General features: G+C 51.0%; 1 protein-coding gene across 4 annotated transcripts; it reads left to right on the top strand.

Annotated features, from left to right (window-relative positions):
• The first annotated feature begins 919 nt into the window (after positions 1-919).
• Positions 920-11046, top strand: POMGNT1 (protein O-linked mannose N-acetylglucosaminyltransferase 1 (beta 1,2-)). 4 transcript variants are annotated; one of them, XM_053575244.1, is made up of 23 exons: positions 920-1032; positions 1497-1673; positions 2004-2066; positions 2279-2393; positions 2512-2630; positions 3367-3432; positions 3523-3636; positions 5020-5137; positions 5337-5435; positions 5595-5722; positions 6049-6119; positions 6353-6428; positions 6622-6705; positions 6795-6836; positions 7033-7091; positions 7362-7434; positions 7506-7634; positions 7822-7947; positions 8913-8977; positions 9182-9226; positions 9449-9584; positions 10183-10292; positions 10390-11046. In XM_053575244.1, the coding sequence occupies exons 2-23, from the start codon at positions 1554-1556 to the stop codon at positions 10475-10477; spliced, it is 2046 nt and encodes a 681-aa protein (XP_053431219.1). In that variant the 5' UTR covers positions 920-1032; positions 1497-1553; the 3' UTR covers positions 10478-11046. The 4 variants fall into 4 exon arrangements, with proteins under 4 accessions (XP_053431219.1, XP_053431220.1, XP_053431221.1 ...); XM_053575247.1 differs by lacking the exon at positions 920-1032 and adding an exon at positions 1821-1893 and having other exon boundaries at positions 1548-1673; XM_053575245.1 differs by lacking the exon at positions 2004-2066.
• Positions 11047-16826: the final 5780 nt, after the last annotated feature.

Raw genomic sequence — 16826 nt, 5'->3', positions numbered from 1 at the left:
CCCAGGACCTTGAGGTTGCTGTATGATGATGACACCATGTCACTCTATCCAGGGCGACAGAGTAAGACTCTTTATCAAAAAAAAAAAAAAAAAACAGGGCGGCGCCTGTGGCTCAGTCGGTACGGCGCTGGCCCCATATACCGAGGGTGGCGGGTTCAAACCCAGCCCCGGCCAAACTGCAACCAAAAAATGGCCGGGCGTTGTGGCGGGCGCCTGTAGTCCCAGCTACTCAGGAGGCTGAGGCAAGAGAATCGCTTAGGCCCAGGAGTTGGAGGTTGCTGTGAGCTGTGTGAGGCCACGGCACTACCGAGGGCCGTAAAGTGAGACTCTGTCTCTACAAAAAAACAAAAAACAAACAAAAAAAAACACTAGGATGGCCCCAATCCCAATACTCCGTTTAATAAGCGCTCCCGGGGATCCAAACTCAAGTTTGTAAACCTCACAACTCTTGTTAAGTATTACTATTGCCAGCAGAGTATAGTGGTTAAGGGCTGAATCTGGAGCCAGCTTTGTGACACTGGGATAATAGTGCCTACCTTATGGAGTCGTTGTGGAATTACAAGTTAGTAATGTCCTTAGAACCGTGGTAGAACCTGGATTTTACTCCCCCTTTCCCTCCAATGGCTGTGCATGCCCTAGGCCTGAATTACAAGCCCTGCCCACACGAGGCACGGGCTGGGGGACAGGCCCGAGGCCACTCTGACCCTGGCGTGCAGCGTGATCTCGTCCAAGGTGCTAAACCCCTGACTTGAGTAGGGTTTGCCATCGGCGGTTCGGTGCCTCGGTCAGCCGCGAACCTGCCGCGGAGGGTCTCCGCTCTCGCTTTCTTCGCCGCAGCGGCTCTAAGCACCGCCCGTCGCCCTCTCACCCCGCGGCGGCGGCGGCGGCGGCGGCGGCGGCGGAAGCTGGGGGGCGGGCCGGGCCGGGCCGGGGCGGGGCCGCGAGCGGCATGGAGGAGGCGGAGGCCACCGCGAGCTGGGCCGAGGAGTGCGGGCCCGATGGGGCATGAGTGGGGCCCGTGGCCCCTGAGCCGTGAGTGCCTCTGGGCGACGGTCCGGGAGGGGTAGCGCGGCTAGGGCAGGTTCCTCAGCCGTCGGGCAGCCCCGGCCCTGGGAGAAGAGCAGGACCAGAGAAGATGGGAGGAGGGTGAAGGATTCGGGCAGGAGAGGTCGCTGTTCTTTACCCACCAAGGCCTGGGGCTTGGTTCTTTTAGGTGCAGATGAACCTTAAAAGCCGATTATTTGGCCTCCAGCCCTGGGGCCTTGGGCAGCTTTGACTCAGATAGTTCCCTCAAGTCCCAGGGAATTTCCAGGTGTTTCAACATCTCTGAAGGTTTTCCTGCCGAGCTCTGAGAAGTTGAGCCACTTTCCCTGGGTCACACAGCATGGTTGCTTACAGGAAAAAGTTGCTGGGAGGCCTTTCTGTCCTCAGCTCCCCAGAAGGCATCAGAGTTTGGGAGGAGAACCTTACCCCATGTGACCCTCTGATCCCCTCAGATTCCTCAAGTCATGGGCTGGCCTGAACTTTGGTGACACCCCTGCTCCCAATCCGGCATGGACGACTGGAACCCCAGCCCCCTAATAAAGCCCTTTGGGGCACGAAAGAAACGAAGCTGGTATCTTACCTGGAAGTATAAACTGACAAACCAGCGGGCCCTGCGGAGATTCTGTCAGGTACAGAGAAATTCCAAACCTCCCAGTGGCTCCCTCCCAGCGTCACCACAGCCTAAACTGGGCACTTGGACCCACCTTGGCCATCGTTTGCTGGAAAGGGGTAGCAAGTTCCTGGAGGGAAACTTCTGTGTGTCATGCCCCTACCAGGTAGCGGTTTGGACCCAGAGTTCTGGAATCAGAACACAAGTACAACTTCCAAGGCTTCTGATGGAAACCTGAGGTCTGACCAAGAAGGCTTTACCCTGGGGCACACACCTGTCAGGCAGTGAGGGCTAAGATCCAGGTCATCTGATCCCTAGCTTGATTCTCTGGGCCCGGCTCTATCTTTAGGAACTAACTGTGGAGGGGACCAAGGAAATCAAGACCTCAAATGGAAAAACACAGGATCTCTGGGTAGGGAGGGCCCTGATGGAGGGGAAAGGGTCTGGGGAGTTTCCCTGGAAGAGGCCCTGGCCAAGGGGGTAAAAGAGGTCAGAGGCTGACAGAGAAAGAGACAGGTCCCAGGTTCTCCCTGTACCCTTACTGCAGCGAGGGCCCGCCTGTCAGGAAGACCCTTTATGATCTGGAGAAAGTGCTCTTCTTAATCATCTCACCTTTCTTATTAGACAGGGGCCGTGCTTTTCCTGCTGGTGACTGTCATTGTCAACATTAAGTTGATCCTAGACACTCGGCGAGCAATCAGTGAAGCCAATGAAAACCTGGAGCCAGAACAAGACTATGGTGGGGCCAGGCTGAAGATGGGGTGGGGGACCCTGGATCTCACAGCTGAATGGCAGTCAGATCTCAAGGGGTGTAACTGGTGGGGAGACTATCTCCATGACCTATTGTACCCCCATAGATGAGGCCCTAGGCCACCTAGAGCTCCCTCGGCGAAGAGGCAGTGGTCCCCGGCGGGTCCTGGATGTGGAAGTATACTCAAGCCGCAGCAAAGTATATGTGGCAGTGGATGGTACCACGGTGAGTTGGCTGGGGTCTGGTGTACAGTCACTTGTTCAGCTCAGGATATGGTCCCCTGGCTGCAGGGTCCACTGCCTGAGTGGGAACTGCAACTCTACAGATTTCTAGCTGTGTAACTTTAGAGCCCTCACTTTCTTATCTAAAGACTAGAACTGGGGCTGCGCCTGTGGCTCAAAGGAGTAGGGTGCCTGCCCCATATCTTGGAGGTGGTGGGTTCAAGCCCAGCCCAAGGCAAAAAAAAAAAAAAGACTAGAACTAATGATTTCTGCTTATCAGGATTAAATGTAAAGTGTGTGAAAAGTCATATCTGTAGTGGGCTCTCAAAAGTGATCATTCATACTAGTAGACAGTTAATTCATTGATTTATTTATTTCATAACCACTCCCTGGTCCCTTCTTTGGCCTCAACTTTATGCTGGACACGAGGGACCTGAAGGAAATTAGACCTGGCCCTACCTCAAGGAGTTCAGTGTAATGGAGACTGATACTTCTAGGATGAAGCAGAGACAGTGAAGGGCTCTATGAACTGTGAAAGTCATGGGGAGGGGTTATTGAAAGACATGATCTCTTTGATAGGGGTCCTGTGAAAGAAGAGTTGGCTTTCAAGCTGAGTTGGAACACAACTGTGTGAACAGAGGTGTAGGCAGGTTTTGTGCAGCTGGTGTTTTAAGTGTCTGTAAGACAGACTCCTTGAATGCTTGAGTAAAGATTTGGACTTTGTCTCTGCCACCACGTAGGTACTGGAAGATGAGGCTCGGGAGCAGGGTCGAGGCATCCATGTCATCGTCCTCAACCAGGCCACGGTGAGGTTCCAGTGGTAGAGGACCCAGAAAACTGAAGCTGGGCTCTCCTTCCTGGTGACACTAACTCATAAGAGATGTGTTCCCTGCCAGGGCCATGTAATGGCAAAGCGCGTGTTTGACACATATTCGCCTCATGAGGATGAGGCCATGGTGCTATTCCTCAACATGGTGGCACCAGGACGAGTGCTCATCTGTACTGTCAAGGTCAGTGATTCAGCCCTGGCCTTGGCCCCTATGTCCTTAGCTCCAACCCTGCTCATGGCCTAGGTTCTATACCCCTAATATAGTTGGAAGATCCTTTGGAGAAAGGTGACTTAGATTCCAGTGTTAGCTTTGTCATTTTTATTAATTCAGCAAATAGTTACGGAGCACCTACTGTTTGCCAGCTGCTGCTCTGGGTATTGGAGATACAGTGGGAAACAAGGAAGTCCCTACCTACGGAGCTTACATTATAGCTGGGTGGATCAACAGAAAATAAATGTATAATGTCAGGATATGATAACTTATATGAAGAAAAAAATAAAACAAGAATGATGGGGATGCACTTTAGAAAGGGAAGGACTCTGCAAGGAGATGATATGGGAGCAGAAAAGGCTGGAAGAAGTGACAAGTGAGCCAAATGAATATCTGGAGGAAGAGCATTCTAAGTAAGGCCAGATGTGGTAGCTCACACCTGTAATCTTAGCACTCTGGGAGACCAAGGCGGGTAGATTGTTTTAAGATCAGGAGTTTGGGCTCGGCGCCCATAGCTCAGTGGTTATGGTGCTGGCCACATACACTGGGGCTGGTGGGTTCAAATCTGGCCCGGGCCAGCTAAACAACAATGACAACTACAAAAAAAATAAATAGCCGAGCATTGTGGCAGGCTACTTGGGGAGGCTGAGGCAGGAAAATCGCTTATAAGAGTTGGAGGTTGCTGTGAGCTATGATGCCATGGCACTCTACCAAGGGCTATATAGTGAGACTCTGTCTCAAAAAAAAGAAAAGAAAAAAAATAAGATCAGGAATTTGAGACCAGCCTGAGCAAGAGCAAGACACTATCTTTAAAAAATAGCCAAGTGCTGTAGGAGCCTATAGTCCCAGCTACTCAAGAAGCTGAGGCAAGAGGATTGCTTGAGTCCAAGAGTTTGAGGTTGCTGTGAGCTGTGATGCCACAGCACCTACTGAGGGTGATAAAGTGAGACTCTGTCTCAAAAAAAAATAAAAAAGTATTCTAGGTAGAAAGAATGGCAAGTACAAAGGCTCCAGAGAGGGAAGGTGCTTGGCATGCTTAAGGAATGGCAAAGATGCCAGTAGGGTTGGAGCTAAATAAGGGAGGAGAGGAGGAGTGTGTTGGGAAAAGAGGGGAGAGAGATTGTATGGGTGTGTAGTAAGGACTTCTAAGATGGGTGACCTTGGCTGATTCTCAGAGCCGTTAGTTTTCTTATCTATGAAAGAGAATAACCATAGAGGGTTGTTACGATAATTTAATGAACTGATGATTTAAGTAAAGGTTTTATGTAGTGCTTGATACATAGTTGGTGTGCCGTAAGGCCAAGTTTCTTAGAACCATGCCAGTCAGGCTGATTGCCTTCTCTGGTCCCCCAGGATGAGGGCTCCTTCCACCTCAAGGACACGGCCAAGGCTCTGCTAAGGAGCCTGGGCAGCCAGGCTGGCCCTGCCCTGGGCTGGAGGGACACCTGGGCCTTCGTGGGACGAAAAGGAGGTGCCGGCACCGGAGGCCATTTGCTCTGTAGTATCAAGGGCTTGGGAGGAGCAGCACTCCAGGAGATGGGGTGGAGTAGGGGGCAAATAGGAGCTAGTTGCAGCAGTTGGATGAAAGTGGGCAGGGAGATGGGAAGATGGCCCCAAACTGGAGTCTGGGCCCCCATGACTTTTCATCCCTCATTCCTGCCCTCTGCCAGGTCCTGTCCTTGGGGAGAAGCATTCTAAGTCACCTGCCCTCTCCTCCTGGGGGGACCCAGTCCTGCTGAAGACAGATGTGCCACTGAGCTCAGCTGAAGGTGGGGTTAGTGGGGCTTGGCCTCTGAGGCAGTGCCTGGACTGGGGGTGGACATTTAGATCCTCTTTATGGGGACTTTATTCCCTTGACTGTGTGCCTGAGGCTCTTCAAGCCACACTGTCCTCATGCCTCCAACCTGTCAACCTCATTCCTCTCTCAGAGGCAGAGTGCCACTGGGCAGACACAGAACTGAACCGTCGCCGCCAGCGCTTCTGCAGCAAAGTTGAGGGCTATGGGAGTGTGTGCAGCTGCAAGGATCCCACACCCATCGAGTTCAGCCCTGACCCAGTGAGTGGGGCCTTAGGCAGTAAGGTTTGATTTCCTTTCCAACTTAGCAAGGGGAACCCAGGGAAGTTCCAGGATGGGTTTTCCCTATCCCAGCCTGGGAGGGAACCAGGAGCTAAGGGTAGAGAGAAACGGGCAGGCCATGTGAGCAAGACCTAGGGTTGGAGTTGGACTGAGTGTATGGAGAAGCCGGAACAGGGAAGACCTTTTTCCCCTTCCCTGTCTACTTTAGAATCTGCCCCCAGCTCCACCCAAGAACGCTTCTCTTGGTGGAGATCCCAGTTTGAAAGAAGAGTAAGTCAAGAGTTAAAAAGCTATTTCTCTCACAGCTCCCAGACAACAAGGTCCTCAATGTACCTGTGGCTGTCATTGCAGGGAACAGACCCAATTACCTATACAGGTAAGCCTGGGAGTGGGCTGTATCCAGCACTGAACAGAAGGGTGCTTAGCAAGTGGGAGGGTGCTTAGCTCATCTACTTGCAGGAGAAACTCTTGAGGTGGGCAGAAAGGCAACAAATTCAAGGCCCATTCACCTATGTGGATAAGCATGGAGAGTCTGGGCCCATCTATAAACACAGGGGAGCCCTGAATGGGGGGCACAAAAAGGCCCTAACCCATCTCTGGGCTCCCTAGGATGTTACGTTCTCTGCTGTCAGCCCAGGGGGTGTCTCCCCAGATGATAACAGTTTTCATCGATGGCTACTATGAGGTCAGTGGGGCTTGGGGGGCCTTGGGCGGAGCCAGAGCACAGGGCTGGGTGACTGAGCACATTTATTTTCAGTGGCAATGATTACCGAGGTCTAACAAGGGGGAGATAGCCCAGGCTAGGGCTGTGAAGTGTGAAGATAGAGGTAGGCAAGGGAAAGTGGCCTCACATAGTGACCAGTGGTCATGGCCCCCAGGAACCGATGGATGTGGTGGCACTGTTCGGTCTGAGGGGCATCCAGCACACTCCCATCAGCATCAAGAATGCTCGCGTATCTCAGGTACTGCCTAGGCAAGGCTGGGAGGGGCAGACCTCCGGCCCCATCTGCTACTCCAAAGTTCAAATGCCCTATTCCCACTTTCCTCCCAGCACTACAAGGCCAGCCTCACTGCCACATTCAACCTGTTTCCGGTGAGTGACAAGGATACAACTCTTGGGCCTGGGGAGGGGAAACATGGGCATAATACCTAGTCCTGTAGCAACTTCTTCCTTTCATTGGGCCTTGTCCTCCTGATCTGGAAAATGGGGATAGTGCCGCCTGAAGAAAGAGGGTATAGTGGAGGACACCACAGGGTGGAGAGGATCATGAGTCCCCTTTTCCCCACAGGAGGCTAAGTTTGCTGTGGTTCTGGAAGAGGACCTGGATATCGCTGTGGATTTTTTTAGGTGAGATCCCTGGGTCTCCAGGCAAGAAGGCAGTGGGGTGTTTTAGGAGCTTTCTGGAGGAAGCAACCTCAGAATGGGGAAAAAGCCTGAGTACAAGTAGGATGTCAAGTGCTGGGGCTAGAGTAGAAGGTAGAAAGGATGAATGGGAACAGTAGAGATTTGAGGGAAAGAGACTTCACTCCTGAGTCTCAGCTCCAGCTCTTCCAGCATCACTGTGTGACTGGGTTGTCCTCGCCCGTTTTTGAACTCTTGGGACCCTCCCTCTCTCAGTTTCCTGAGCCAGTCCATCCACCTGCTAGAAGAGGATGACAGCCTGTACTGCATCTCTGCCTGGAATGACCAGGTAGGCTGGGTGTTCCGGGGTTAGCATGCAGGTTCGTTGAGGCCCTGAGCTAATATCTCCCCTGTCCCCAGGGATATGAACACACAGCTGAGGACCCAGCACTACTATACCGTGTAGAGACCATGCCTGGGTTGGGCTGGGTGCTCAGGAAATCCTTATACAAAGAGGAGCTTGAGCCCAAGTGGCCCACACCAGAAAAGGTACTCAGCTGGGTAGGGTGAGTCGGCTGGAGTCCCCTCCCAGCTCAAGATGTCTTTTTTTTTTTTTGGCCGGGGCTGGGTATGAACCTGCCACTTCTGGCATATGGGACCGGCTCCCTACTCCTTGAGCCACAGGCACCGCCCAGCTCAAGATGTCTTAACCTTCATATTCTTCCATGCCCACCAGCTTTGGGACTGGGACATGTGGATGCGGATGCCAGAACAACGCAGAGGCCGAGAATGCATCATCCCTGATGTTTCCCGATCCTACCACTTTGGCATTGTTGGCCTCAACATGAACGGCTACTTCCATGTGAGTGGCAGACAGTGGGGTGGGGCACCTTATGGCATGATGGTCAAGAACATGGACTCTACCTTTGCCCCTTGCTAGCCTTACAACCTTGGGGAAATAACTATCCTGTTTTCACCTCAATTTCTTTATCTGTAAAATGAGGATAGAAATGTTACTCCCTCTAGAGTTATGAGGTTTAAATGAGTTAATATATATAAAATTCTTTGAACTGTAACCATTATGTAAGGGTTAGATGGTATTATTTTTATTTTTACTATTCTTAGCATTAGACTGTGGGTGTGGGAGGATATTTCTGCCTCTAAGCACTAGTCCAGCCCTATAAGCTCTACCCTCTCCTGTCCTTGTAAGCCCAAGGAAAGCAAGGAGGTCCCCAGGATCCCACACCCCATTTGGCTGTGTTCAGAGGGCCACTGTCCAGTTATAGCAAGGGAGGCGTTGAGCCAGTCTAGCCCAAACAAATGGATAACATCCAGCGTGGAACTTCCTAGAAGCCAGAAGAGCAGTCAGAAGCTGGCTAATACAAGAGTCCCATTTGTCTCCCAGACAGGGCAGGCAGTTATCTCAGGTCACTCTCAGTACCTGAGTCACAGCATTTTCTTCCCTCCCAGCTCAGTCTGTTCCTTTATCCATCAACTCCTATAGAGCCTGTTCCTGGCTTCTGTGGCTCTAAAACAGCAGGCCCAGGGAGAACCACTGGAGACAGGAACTAGATCATGGGACAGTAGTGTGGTGTGAGCTGCCCACGGGAGCATGAGCTCTCTGGTAATGGGGGAGCCCAAACTAAAGTTAGTTAAGAGCTTGCCAAGGATGCTGCAAAAAGAGAATGGGGGAAATGGGAGGAAACGAGAGGGCTCTTTATTGGGTCCAGGATTCATTTATATGTCTTGTAGATATGTGGTGGGCCAAAGAGTGGTGGTGGGCCAGACAGTGTGAGGCCCTGACTTTGGCCCTCACACCCACTCCAGGAAGCCTACTTCAAGAAGCACAAGTTCAACACAGTTCCAGGTGTCCAGCTGAGGAATGTGGACAGGTGGGGGCTGACTGCAGGGCAAGGGGGAAGATATTATCTATAAGACTTGATGACCAGTCCCTAAAAGTCCCTTCTAATCCTGGGGCCTCTGTGTTTACCCAGCCCTGCTACTCCTGATCCCTTGTGATCCTTTGCCCTGCTCAGTGCTACCTATGGGACCTGAGGGCCTGTCCCTCCCCTGACCTATTTTTCCCTCCCCTTCAGTCTGAAGAAAGAAGCTTATGAAGTGGAAATTCACAGGCTGCTCAGGTATGGCCTAGGGCAATTGGGGTATGTGGGAGGGAGGGAGGAGTCAAATACTGGGGATCTTGGCCACCTAATATGCAGGGCCCTGTGCAAAATGAAAATCAGGGCCCTTGTCCAAAAATTAGTAATAATTTCAAGGTGGCAACAACAAAATCAAGTATAGAGCCCTGCATGATACATACCTCACATCCTTTCTTGGCCTTACTCTCCCAACTTCCACTGCAGTGAGGCTGAGGTTCTGGACCACAGCAGGAACCCTTGTGAAGATTCTTTCCTGCCAGACACAGAGGGCCACACCTATGTGGCCTTTATCCAGATGGAGAAAGATGATGACTTCACTACCTGGACTCAGCTTGCCAAGGTGCTCCAATACCACACCCATCCCAGGGCACCCCTCTCTACACTCATACACTGTCTTAGGATACAGGAAACTTTTTTTTTTGTTGTTTTTTGGTTTGTTTTTCTTGTTTCTTTTTTTTTGAGACCAAGTCTCACTATGTCACCCTCGGTAGAGTGCTGTCACGTCACCGCTCACAGCAACCTCAAACTCTTGGGCCCAAGCCATTATCTTGCCTCAGCCTCCTAAGTAGCTGGGACTACAGGCACCTGCCAAACCCCTGGCCACTTTTCTGTTGCAGTTGTCATTGTTGCCCTAGCAGGCCTGTGCTGGATTCGAACCTGCCAGCCTCAGTGTATGTGAGGGTGCCCTACCCACTGAGCTACAGGCACCGCCAATACAGGAAGCCTTTGTTCTGGTATCTTCAACCCCAGAACCTTCTCTTCATACTTTTAGAGCCCCTCCTCCAAACTCCTTGTCCAAATTCATATACCTAAAGATGCTACCTCTTGCAAATTGAAGTAGCTGCTGAGGAAGTGTGGAGGCTGAGCAAAGGTCCTCTGGCTATCCCCCACCCCCAACTCTCTAACCCATATCTCTGCTCCTACCTCACCCCCACCAGTGCCTCCATATCTGGGACCTGGATGTACGTGGCAACCACCGGGGCCTGTGGAGATTGTTTCGGAAGAAGAACCACTTCCTGGTGGTGGGGGTCCCAGCCTCCCCCTACTCGTGAGTGGCCCTTTTCTACCCTGGGAAAGGTGGGCCTGGTGGGATTGGGGGAGATAGCTTAATGACTTCTTTCCTGTACATTCTCTCATCTTCCCAGAGTGAAGAAGCCACCATCAGTTACCCCTGTTTTCCTGGAGCCACCCCCAAAGGAGGAGGGAGCCCCAGGAGCTGCAGAACAGACATGAGACTTCCTCCAAGAACCTGCAGGGCTGGGTACTGTGTACCCCCAGGCAGGCTAGCCCTTCACTCCATCCTGTAGGATTTCGTAGATGCTGGTAGGGGTTGGGGCTGGTTTGTTTTTAACATGAGATTTAATTACTAACTCCAGGGGGAGGGTTCCCCTGCTCCAACACCCCTATTCCTGAGTTGAAGGTCTATTTATTTACTCCCTTGTTAGAGAAGGGCAGGAGAGTACCTGGGAATCACTAGGATCCCTGGGCAGCTAATCCTGCCCTTTGTACACCCCCTTCTCCCAGGCCTGCCTCAGAATCTAACCTATTTATTGACTGTCCTGAGGGCCTGGATTTCCTTCTGGGCTGATGTGCTGCCCTGAGGGTAGGGCTGGCTCTTACTCAGGAAACTGCTGTGCCCAATCCATGGACAGGCCCAGCTGGGGCCACATGCTGACACAGACTCACTCAGAGACCCTTAGACACTGGACTAGGCCTCCTCTCAGCCTCCTCTTTGTCAGTTTGTCCAGATTTCCAAAGCTGGATAAATTGGTCATTGATTAAAAAAGGAGAAAACCTCTGGGGATGTGTCTTATGACTGTGATCATTTGGGGTGGGGGAGAGAAGAGGTGGTGAGGGAGATGATAATTGTTTTTTTGGTTTGTTTTTTGAGGTAGAGTCTCACTTTGTCACCTTGGGTAGAGTGCTGTGGCGTCATAGCTCACAGCAACCTCAAACTCCTGGGCTCAAGAGATTCTTTTGCCACACGTGCCCACCCCAACGCCTGGCTATTTTTTATTGCAGTTTGGCCAGGGCCGGGTTTGAACCCCCCACCCTCAGTATATGGGGCTGACACCCCATGCTTACCATAGCCACAATACCTGGCTGTTTTTAGAGACAGGGTCTCACTCTTACTCAGGCTGGTCTCAAACCCATGAGCTCAGGCCATCCACCCACCTTGGCCTCCCAGAGTGCTAGGATAACAGGCGTGAGCCACCACTCCTGGCCCAGAAGAAAATAATTGTAGTAGATGGTGTTTTCCTTACTGTCCTCAAGTTTATCCTCTGTTTGGGGCCATTTGGCCACCAGGGGATGCCCAAGTCCAAGGCTCTGTCTGCCGTAGGACCATCTTACATTGGCCCCTCCTTATTTGGGGCTGAGTTTAGAGCAGCCTCCGCACCTGTCCCCAGAGTTGGAACAAGAGAACAAAAAAAGAGATTGGGCGGCGCCTGTGGCTCCAAGGGGTAGGGCACCGGCCCCATATGCCGGAGGTGGTGAGTTCAAACCCAGCCCCGGCCAAAAAAAAAACTGCAAAAAAAGATTCCAAAAAGGGATTCTTGGGGGTTGGAAGAGAGAATGGGAGAGTAGGTGAGCAAGCATAGTGGAGGTAGAAAGGAAATGGATGAGATAGGATTAGCTGAGGTCATTCAGGAGACTAGGGCTGGGCTACAAATAGAAATAGAGGTGTAGGAACAAAGGAGTCTGTGGCCCTTTAGGGTACTTGTGTACAGAATCCCATATTTGGGTCTTTTTATGGAGAAAAAAGTCACGGTCTTTATCAGATTCTCACACATCTAGTGACCCAAAGAGGTTAAGAATGTCTTTTCTTTTTTTTTTTTTATTGTTGGGGATTCATTGAGGGTACAATAAGCCAGGTTACACTGATTGCAATTGTTAGGTAAAGTCTCTCTTGCAATCATGTCTTGCCCCCATAAAGTGTGACACACACCAAGGCCCCACCCCCCTCCCTCCATCCCTCTTTCTGCTTCCCCCCCATAACCTTAATTGTCCTCATATCAAAATTGAGTACATAGGATTCATGCTTCTCCATTCTTGTGATGCTTTACTAAGAATAATGTCTTCCACTTCCATCCAGGTTAATACGAAGGATGTAAAGTCTCCATTTTTTTTAATGGCTGAATAGTATTCCATGGTATACATATACCACAGCTTGTTAATCCATTCCTGGGTTGGTGGGCATTTAGGCTGTTTCCACATTTTGGTGATTGTAAATTGAGCTGCAATAAACAGTCTAGTACAAGTGTCCTTATGATAAAAGGATTTCTTTCCTTCTGGGTAGATGCCCAGTAATGGGATTGCAGGATCAAATGGGAGGTCTAGCTTGAGTGCTTTGAGGTTTCTCCATACTTCCTTCCAGAAAGGTTGTACTAGTTTGCAGTCCCACCAGCAGTGTAAAAGTGTTCCCTTCTCTCCACATCCACGCCAGCAGAGGTTAAGAATTTCTAAGTAGGGCGGCGCCTATGGCTCAGTGAGTAGGGCGCCGGCCCCATATGCCGAGGGTGGCGGGTTCAAACTCAGCCCCGGCCAAACTGCAACCAAAAAAATAGCCAGGCCTTGTGGCGGGCGCCTGTAGTCCCACCTGCTCGGGAGGCTGAGGCAAGAGAATCGCGTAAGCCCAAGAGTTAGAGGTTGCTGTGAGCCGTGTGAAGCCACGGCACTCTACCCGAGGGCGGTACAGTGAGACTCTGTCTCTACAAAAAAAAAAAAAAAAGAATTTCTAAGTAAAGATAATCATAGAAGCACCAGAAAATGGATGAGATTGTTCAGAGGGAGCAAGTAAGTGAGATAGCCCATGGCAGGGGGAACGACTGTTGGTTTTTTTTTTGTTTTTTTTTTTTTTTGTTCGAGACAGTCTCACTTTGTTGCCCTCCGTAGAGTGCTGTGGTGTCATAGCTCCCAGTAATCTCAAACTCTTGAGCTCAAGTGATTCTCTTGCCTCAGCCTCCCAAGTAACTGGGACTACAGGCGCCTGCTTACAACTCCTGGCTATTTTTAGAGACCAAGTCTTGCTCTGACTCAGGCTGGTGTCTAGAACCTATGAACTCAGATAATCCACCCGCCTTGGCCTCTCAGAGTGCTGGGATTATAGATGTGAGCCACCACGCCTGGCCAGGAGGAAGGACTTTTAAGGATCTGTGAAGGACTAAAGAACAGGAGGGTGAGCGTAGACACTTCTTGAAGGGAAGGGGTGTGTCCACCCCTATATAAATATAGAACCTGGCCAGATGCAGTGGCTCATGGCTGTAATTCTAGCACTTTGGGAGATGGAGGCAGGATGATTGCCTGAGGTCAGGAATTTGAGACCAGTCTGGGCAACATAGTTGAGATCCTATCTCTACAGTGGTGGTACTTCACATATAGTCCTAGCTAGCTACTCTAGGAGGCTGAGGCAGGAGAATTGAGCCCAAGGCTGTAGTGAGCTATGATCACACCACTGCCCTCCAGCCTGGATGACAGAGTGAAAGGTGTCTTTAAAAAAAAAAAAATTGTGCCCACTCATTTATCTGGGTGGCGCCTATGGCTCAATGGGTAAGGCGCTGACCCCATATACCAAGGGTGGCGGGTTCGAACCTGGCCCCAGCCAAACTGCAAAAAAAAAAAAAAAAAAAGTAAGGCCGGGTTCAGTGGTTTACATCTGTAATCCCAGTACTCTGCAAGGCAGAGGCAGGTGGATCGGCTGAGCTTACACGTTTGAGCTAGAATGAAAAATAGCTGGGCAGTGTCTGTGGCTCAGTGGTTAAGGTGCTGGCCCTATCATATACTGAGGGTGGCGGGTTTGAACCTGGCCCCAGCCAAACTGCAACAAAAAATAGCCGGGCCAGTTGTGGCGGGCGCCTGTAGTCCCAGCTACTCAGGAGGCTGAGGCAAGAGAATCGCCTAAGCCCAGGAGTTGGAAGTTGCTGATAAAGTGAGACTCTGTCTTGGGGGGAAAAAAGAGTAGCTAGGCATTGTGGCCAGTATCTGTAGACCAAGCTACGTGGGAAGCTGAGGCAGGAGAATCGCTTGAGCCCAAGAATTTGAAGTTGCTGGGAGCTATGATGCTTCAGCACTCTACTGGGGGTAACAAAGTGAGACTGCCTCAAGCAAACAAAGTATAGAGTCTTGGCTAAGGCTGGGCGCAATGGCTCATGCCTGTAATGCTAGCACTCTGGGAGGTCAAGGAGGATGGATTGTCTGAACTCACAGATTCAAGACCAGCCTGAGTCAGAGTGAGACCTCCTCTCTAAAAATAGCCAGGCATTGTGGAAGGTGCCTATAATCCCAGCTACTTGGGTGGCTCAGGAAAGAGAATTGTTTGAGCCCAAGAGGTTGCTGTGAGCTATGATGTCATGGCACTTTACCAAGGGTGACAAAGTAAGAAAGACTGTCTCAAAAAAAAGAACTTTGGCCAAGGAGGCAGGAACTAGCTGGAATTCCCATCCTTCTGCCTGTCCTCTGCCACTGCCTCCTCCACCGGTGCCTGGAGGCCGGCTTGGTGATTTCATAGGTGGCGTATAGTTGGACTATTTCTCGACACCCTGACGCCTTTAGTGTTTGCTGGAACCAGAGATAGTGCTCGAGGTGGCACAACAGCCAGGTTGAGAAGCAATTAGCCCATGATGAGGTGGAGGCCCGCCCTGGGCAAACAGATTTATTGCAGCCTCCACACAGGCACCTGGCAAAGGGGAAGTATGGGAGAGGCAGAGTATGGTGGCAAAGGGGTCAGGTGGGATAATTCCTCTTACTGCTCAGAACCCCAGGTTCTTGGTCTGGACCTCATAGATAACTCTTGGGTACTATATGGCTCTGGCTGGGTTCCTGTTCCTTTTTGGTTTCAGCATGGGGGTGGTAGTTCCAGGCTGCCTTGAAAAAGTCTGAGAAGATGAACATAGAGGTCAAAAAGAAGAGGGGGACTGGTTTGTCAGTCTGGGCTTTGCTTGGTAACAGATGGTGTATCCTCCCTCTTTAATGTTGTCCCTCTTTTTTTTTTTTTTTTTTTTTTTTTGAGACAGAGTCTCACTTTATGGCCCTCAGTAGAGTGCCATGGCATCACACAGCTCACAGCAACCTTCAACTCCTGGGCTTAAGCAATTCTCTTGCCTCAGCCTCCCGAGTAGCTGGGACTACAGGCGTCCGCCACAAGGTCAGGCTATTTTTTTTTGGTTGCAGTTCAGCCGGGGCTGGGTTTGAACCCGCTACCCTCGGTATATGGGGCCAGCGCCTAACCAACTGAGCCACAGGCGCTGCCCAATGTTGTCCCTCTTTAATGTTGTCATTCCTGGTCAATACTGTCCATGCTGTCAGTTCTGTGTCAGGGCCATTCTGGCCAGGTGCCCCTTCAGGTGGAACTAATACTATGTCAGCCAGGACCACACCAATCTCTGGAATCAGTGTGAACCCAAGTCCAGGCTCATCTCTTCACTGAAGGTGAGGGGACTAGAGTAAGATGCTTGGCCTTTCCTGACCCCAGTTTCCCTACGCAGAGCATGAGGTTGATTAAAATTAAATAAGACATCAGGTTTGAAAAGCACCAGGAAGACCAGCACCAAAGAATAGATGAAGTTCTTTCTGAGATAAAACAGGGACAGATCTGAGGCTTTGCCTGAGTGACAAGGGTAGACAGCCTGGACTCTCAGAGCCTCCTGGAGGACTTCCCAGAGTATAAGGAGTAACCCTTTCCCATTGCCACAGTAGTAATTCCAATCTCCGCTCCCTGACTTGGGCACAAGCTTGTTATTTTCATAGCTTTCCAGTCCAGTGCCCCCACCCAACAGGGGGTAGTTTCAGGCCAAAGTCCTCCTGAATTATAAGAAGGCTGGGTGCAGTGACTAACGCCTATAATCCAAGCACTCCGGGTGGCCAAGGTGGGTAGATTGCTTGAGCTCAGGAATTGGAAACCAGCCTGAGCAAGAGTGAGACCCCATCTCTACTAAAAATAGAGAAACTAGCTGGGGGGCGGCACCTCTGGCTCAGTGAGTAGGGCGCCGGCCCCATATACCGAGGGTGGCGGGTTCAAACCCAGCCCCGGCCAAACTGCAACAACAACAAAAAAAAAATAGCCTCCCAGCTGCTCGGGAGGCTGAGGCAAGAGAATCACATAAGCCCAAGAGCTGGAGGTTGCTGTGAGCTGTGTGACGCCACAGCACTCTACCGAGGGCAGTAAAGTGAGACTCTGTCTCTACAAAAAAAAAAAAGAAAGAAAAACTAGCTGGGCATTATAGTGGGCACCTGTAGTTCCAGCTACTTGGGAGGCTGAGGCAAGAGGATTGTTTGAGCCCAAGAGTTTGAGGTTGCTGTGAGGTACGACACCACTGTGCTCTAGCCTGGGCAACAGAGTGAGACTGTCCCAAAACAACAACAACAAAAAGGCAGAGTGACCCAGCCCTCACTTGTCATTCCCTCTTGGTCATCCTTCATAGGCTTCCAGGCCTGGAACTCAAATGAAGGGGAGAAATAACCATCCCTCACCCCACTACCCGGCTGCTGTCTTTCCGGGTTTCTCAGTTGGTAGCCCCACAGGAATCTGAGGCCAGTTTAGGCAAGATGGGGCCCTTTCACCAAGAATACACAGACTCCAAATGCA

This window comes from Nycticebus coucang, chromosome 22 (genome assembly GCF_027406575.1).
Source record: "Nycticebus coucang isolate mNycCou1 chromosome 22, mNycCou1.pri, whole genome shotgun sequence".
Classification (NCBI taxonomy): Eukaryota; Metazoa; Chordata; class Mammalia; order Primates; family Lorisidae; genus Nycticebus; species Nycticebus coucang.
Note: the sequence above shows the minus strand (reverse complement) of the source record. Positions and strands in the feature narration are given on the sequence as shown.

Bases quoted from the DNA above. Each gene is read 5' to 3' on its own strand.
- POMGNT1 (XM_053575244.1), top strand. From the start codon at position 1,554: ATGGACGACTGGAACCCCAGCCCCCTAATAAAGCCCTTTGGGGCACGA. The intron at 3,433-3,522 runs GTGAGGTTCCAG...GTTCCCTGCCAG, and splicing joins TCGTCCTCAACCAGGCCACG to GGCCATGTAATGGCAAAGCG. The intron at 3,637-5,019 runs GTCAGTGATTCA...CTGGTCCCCCAG, and splicing joins TGCTCATCTGTACTGTCAAG to GATGAGGGCTCCTTCCACCT.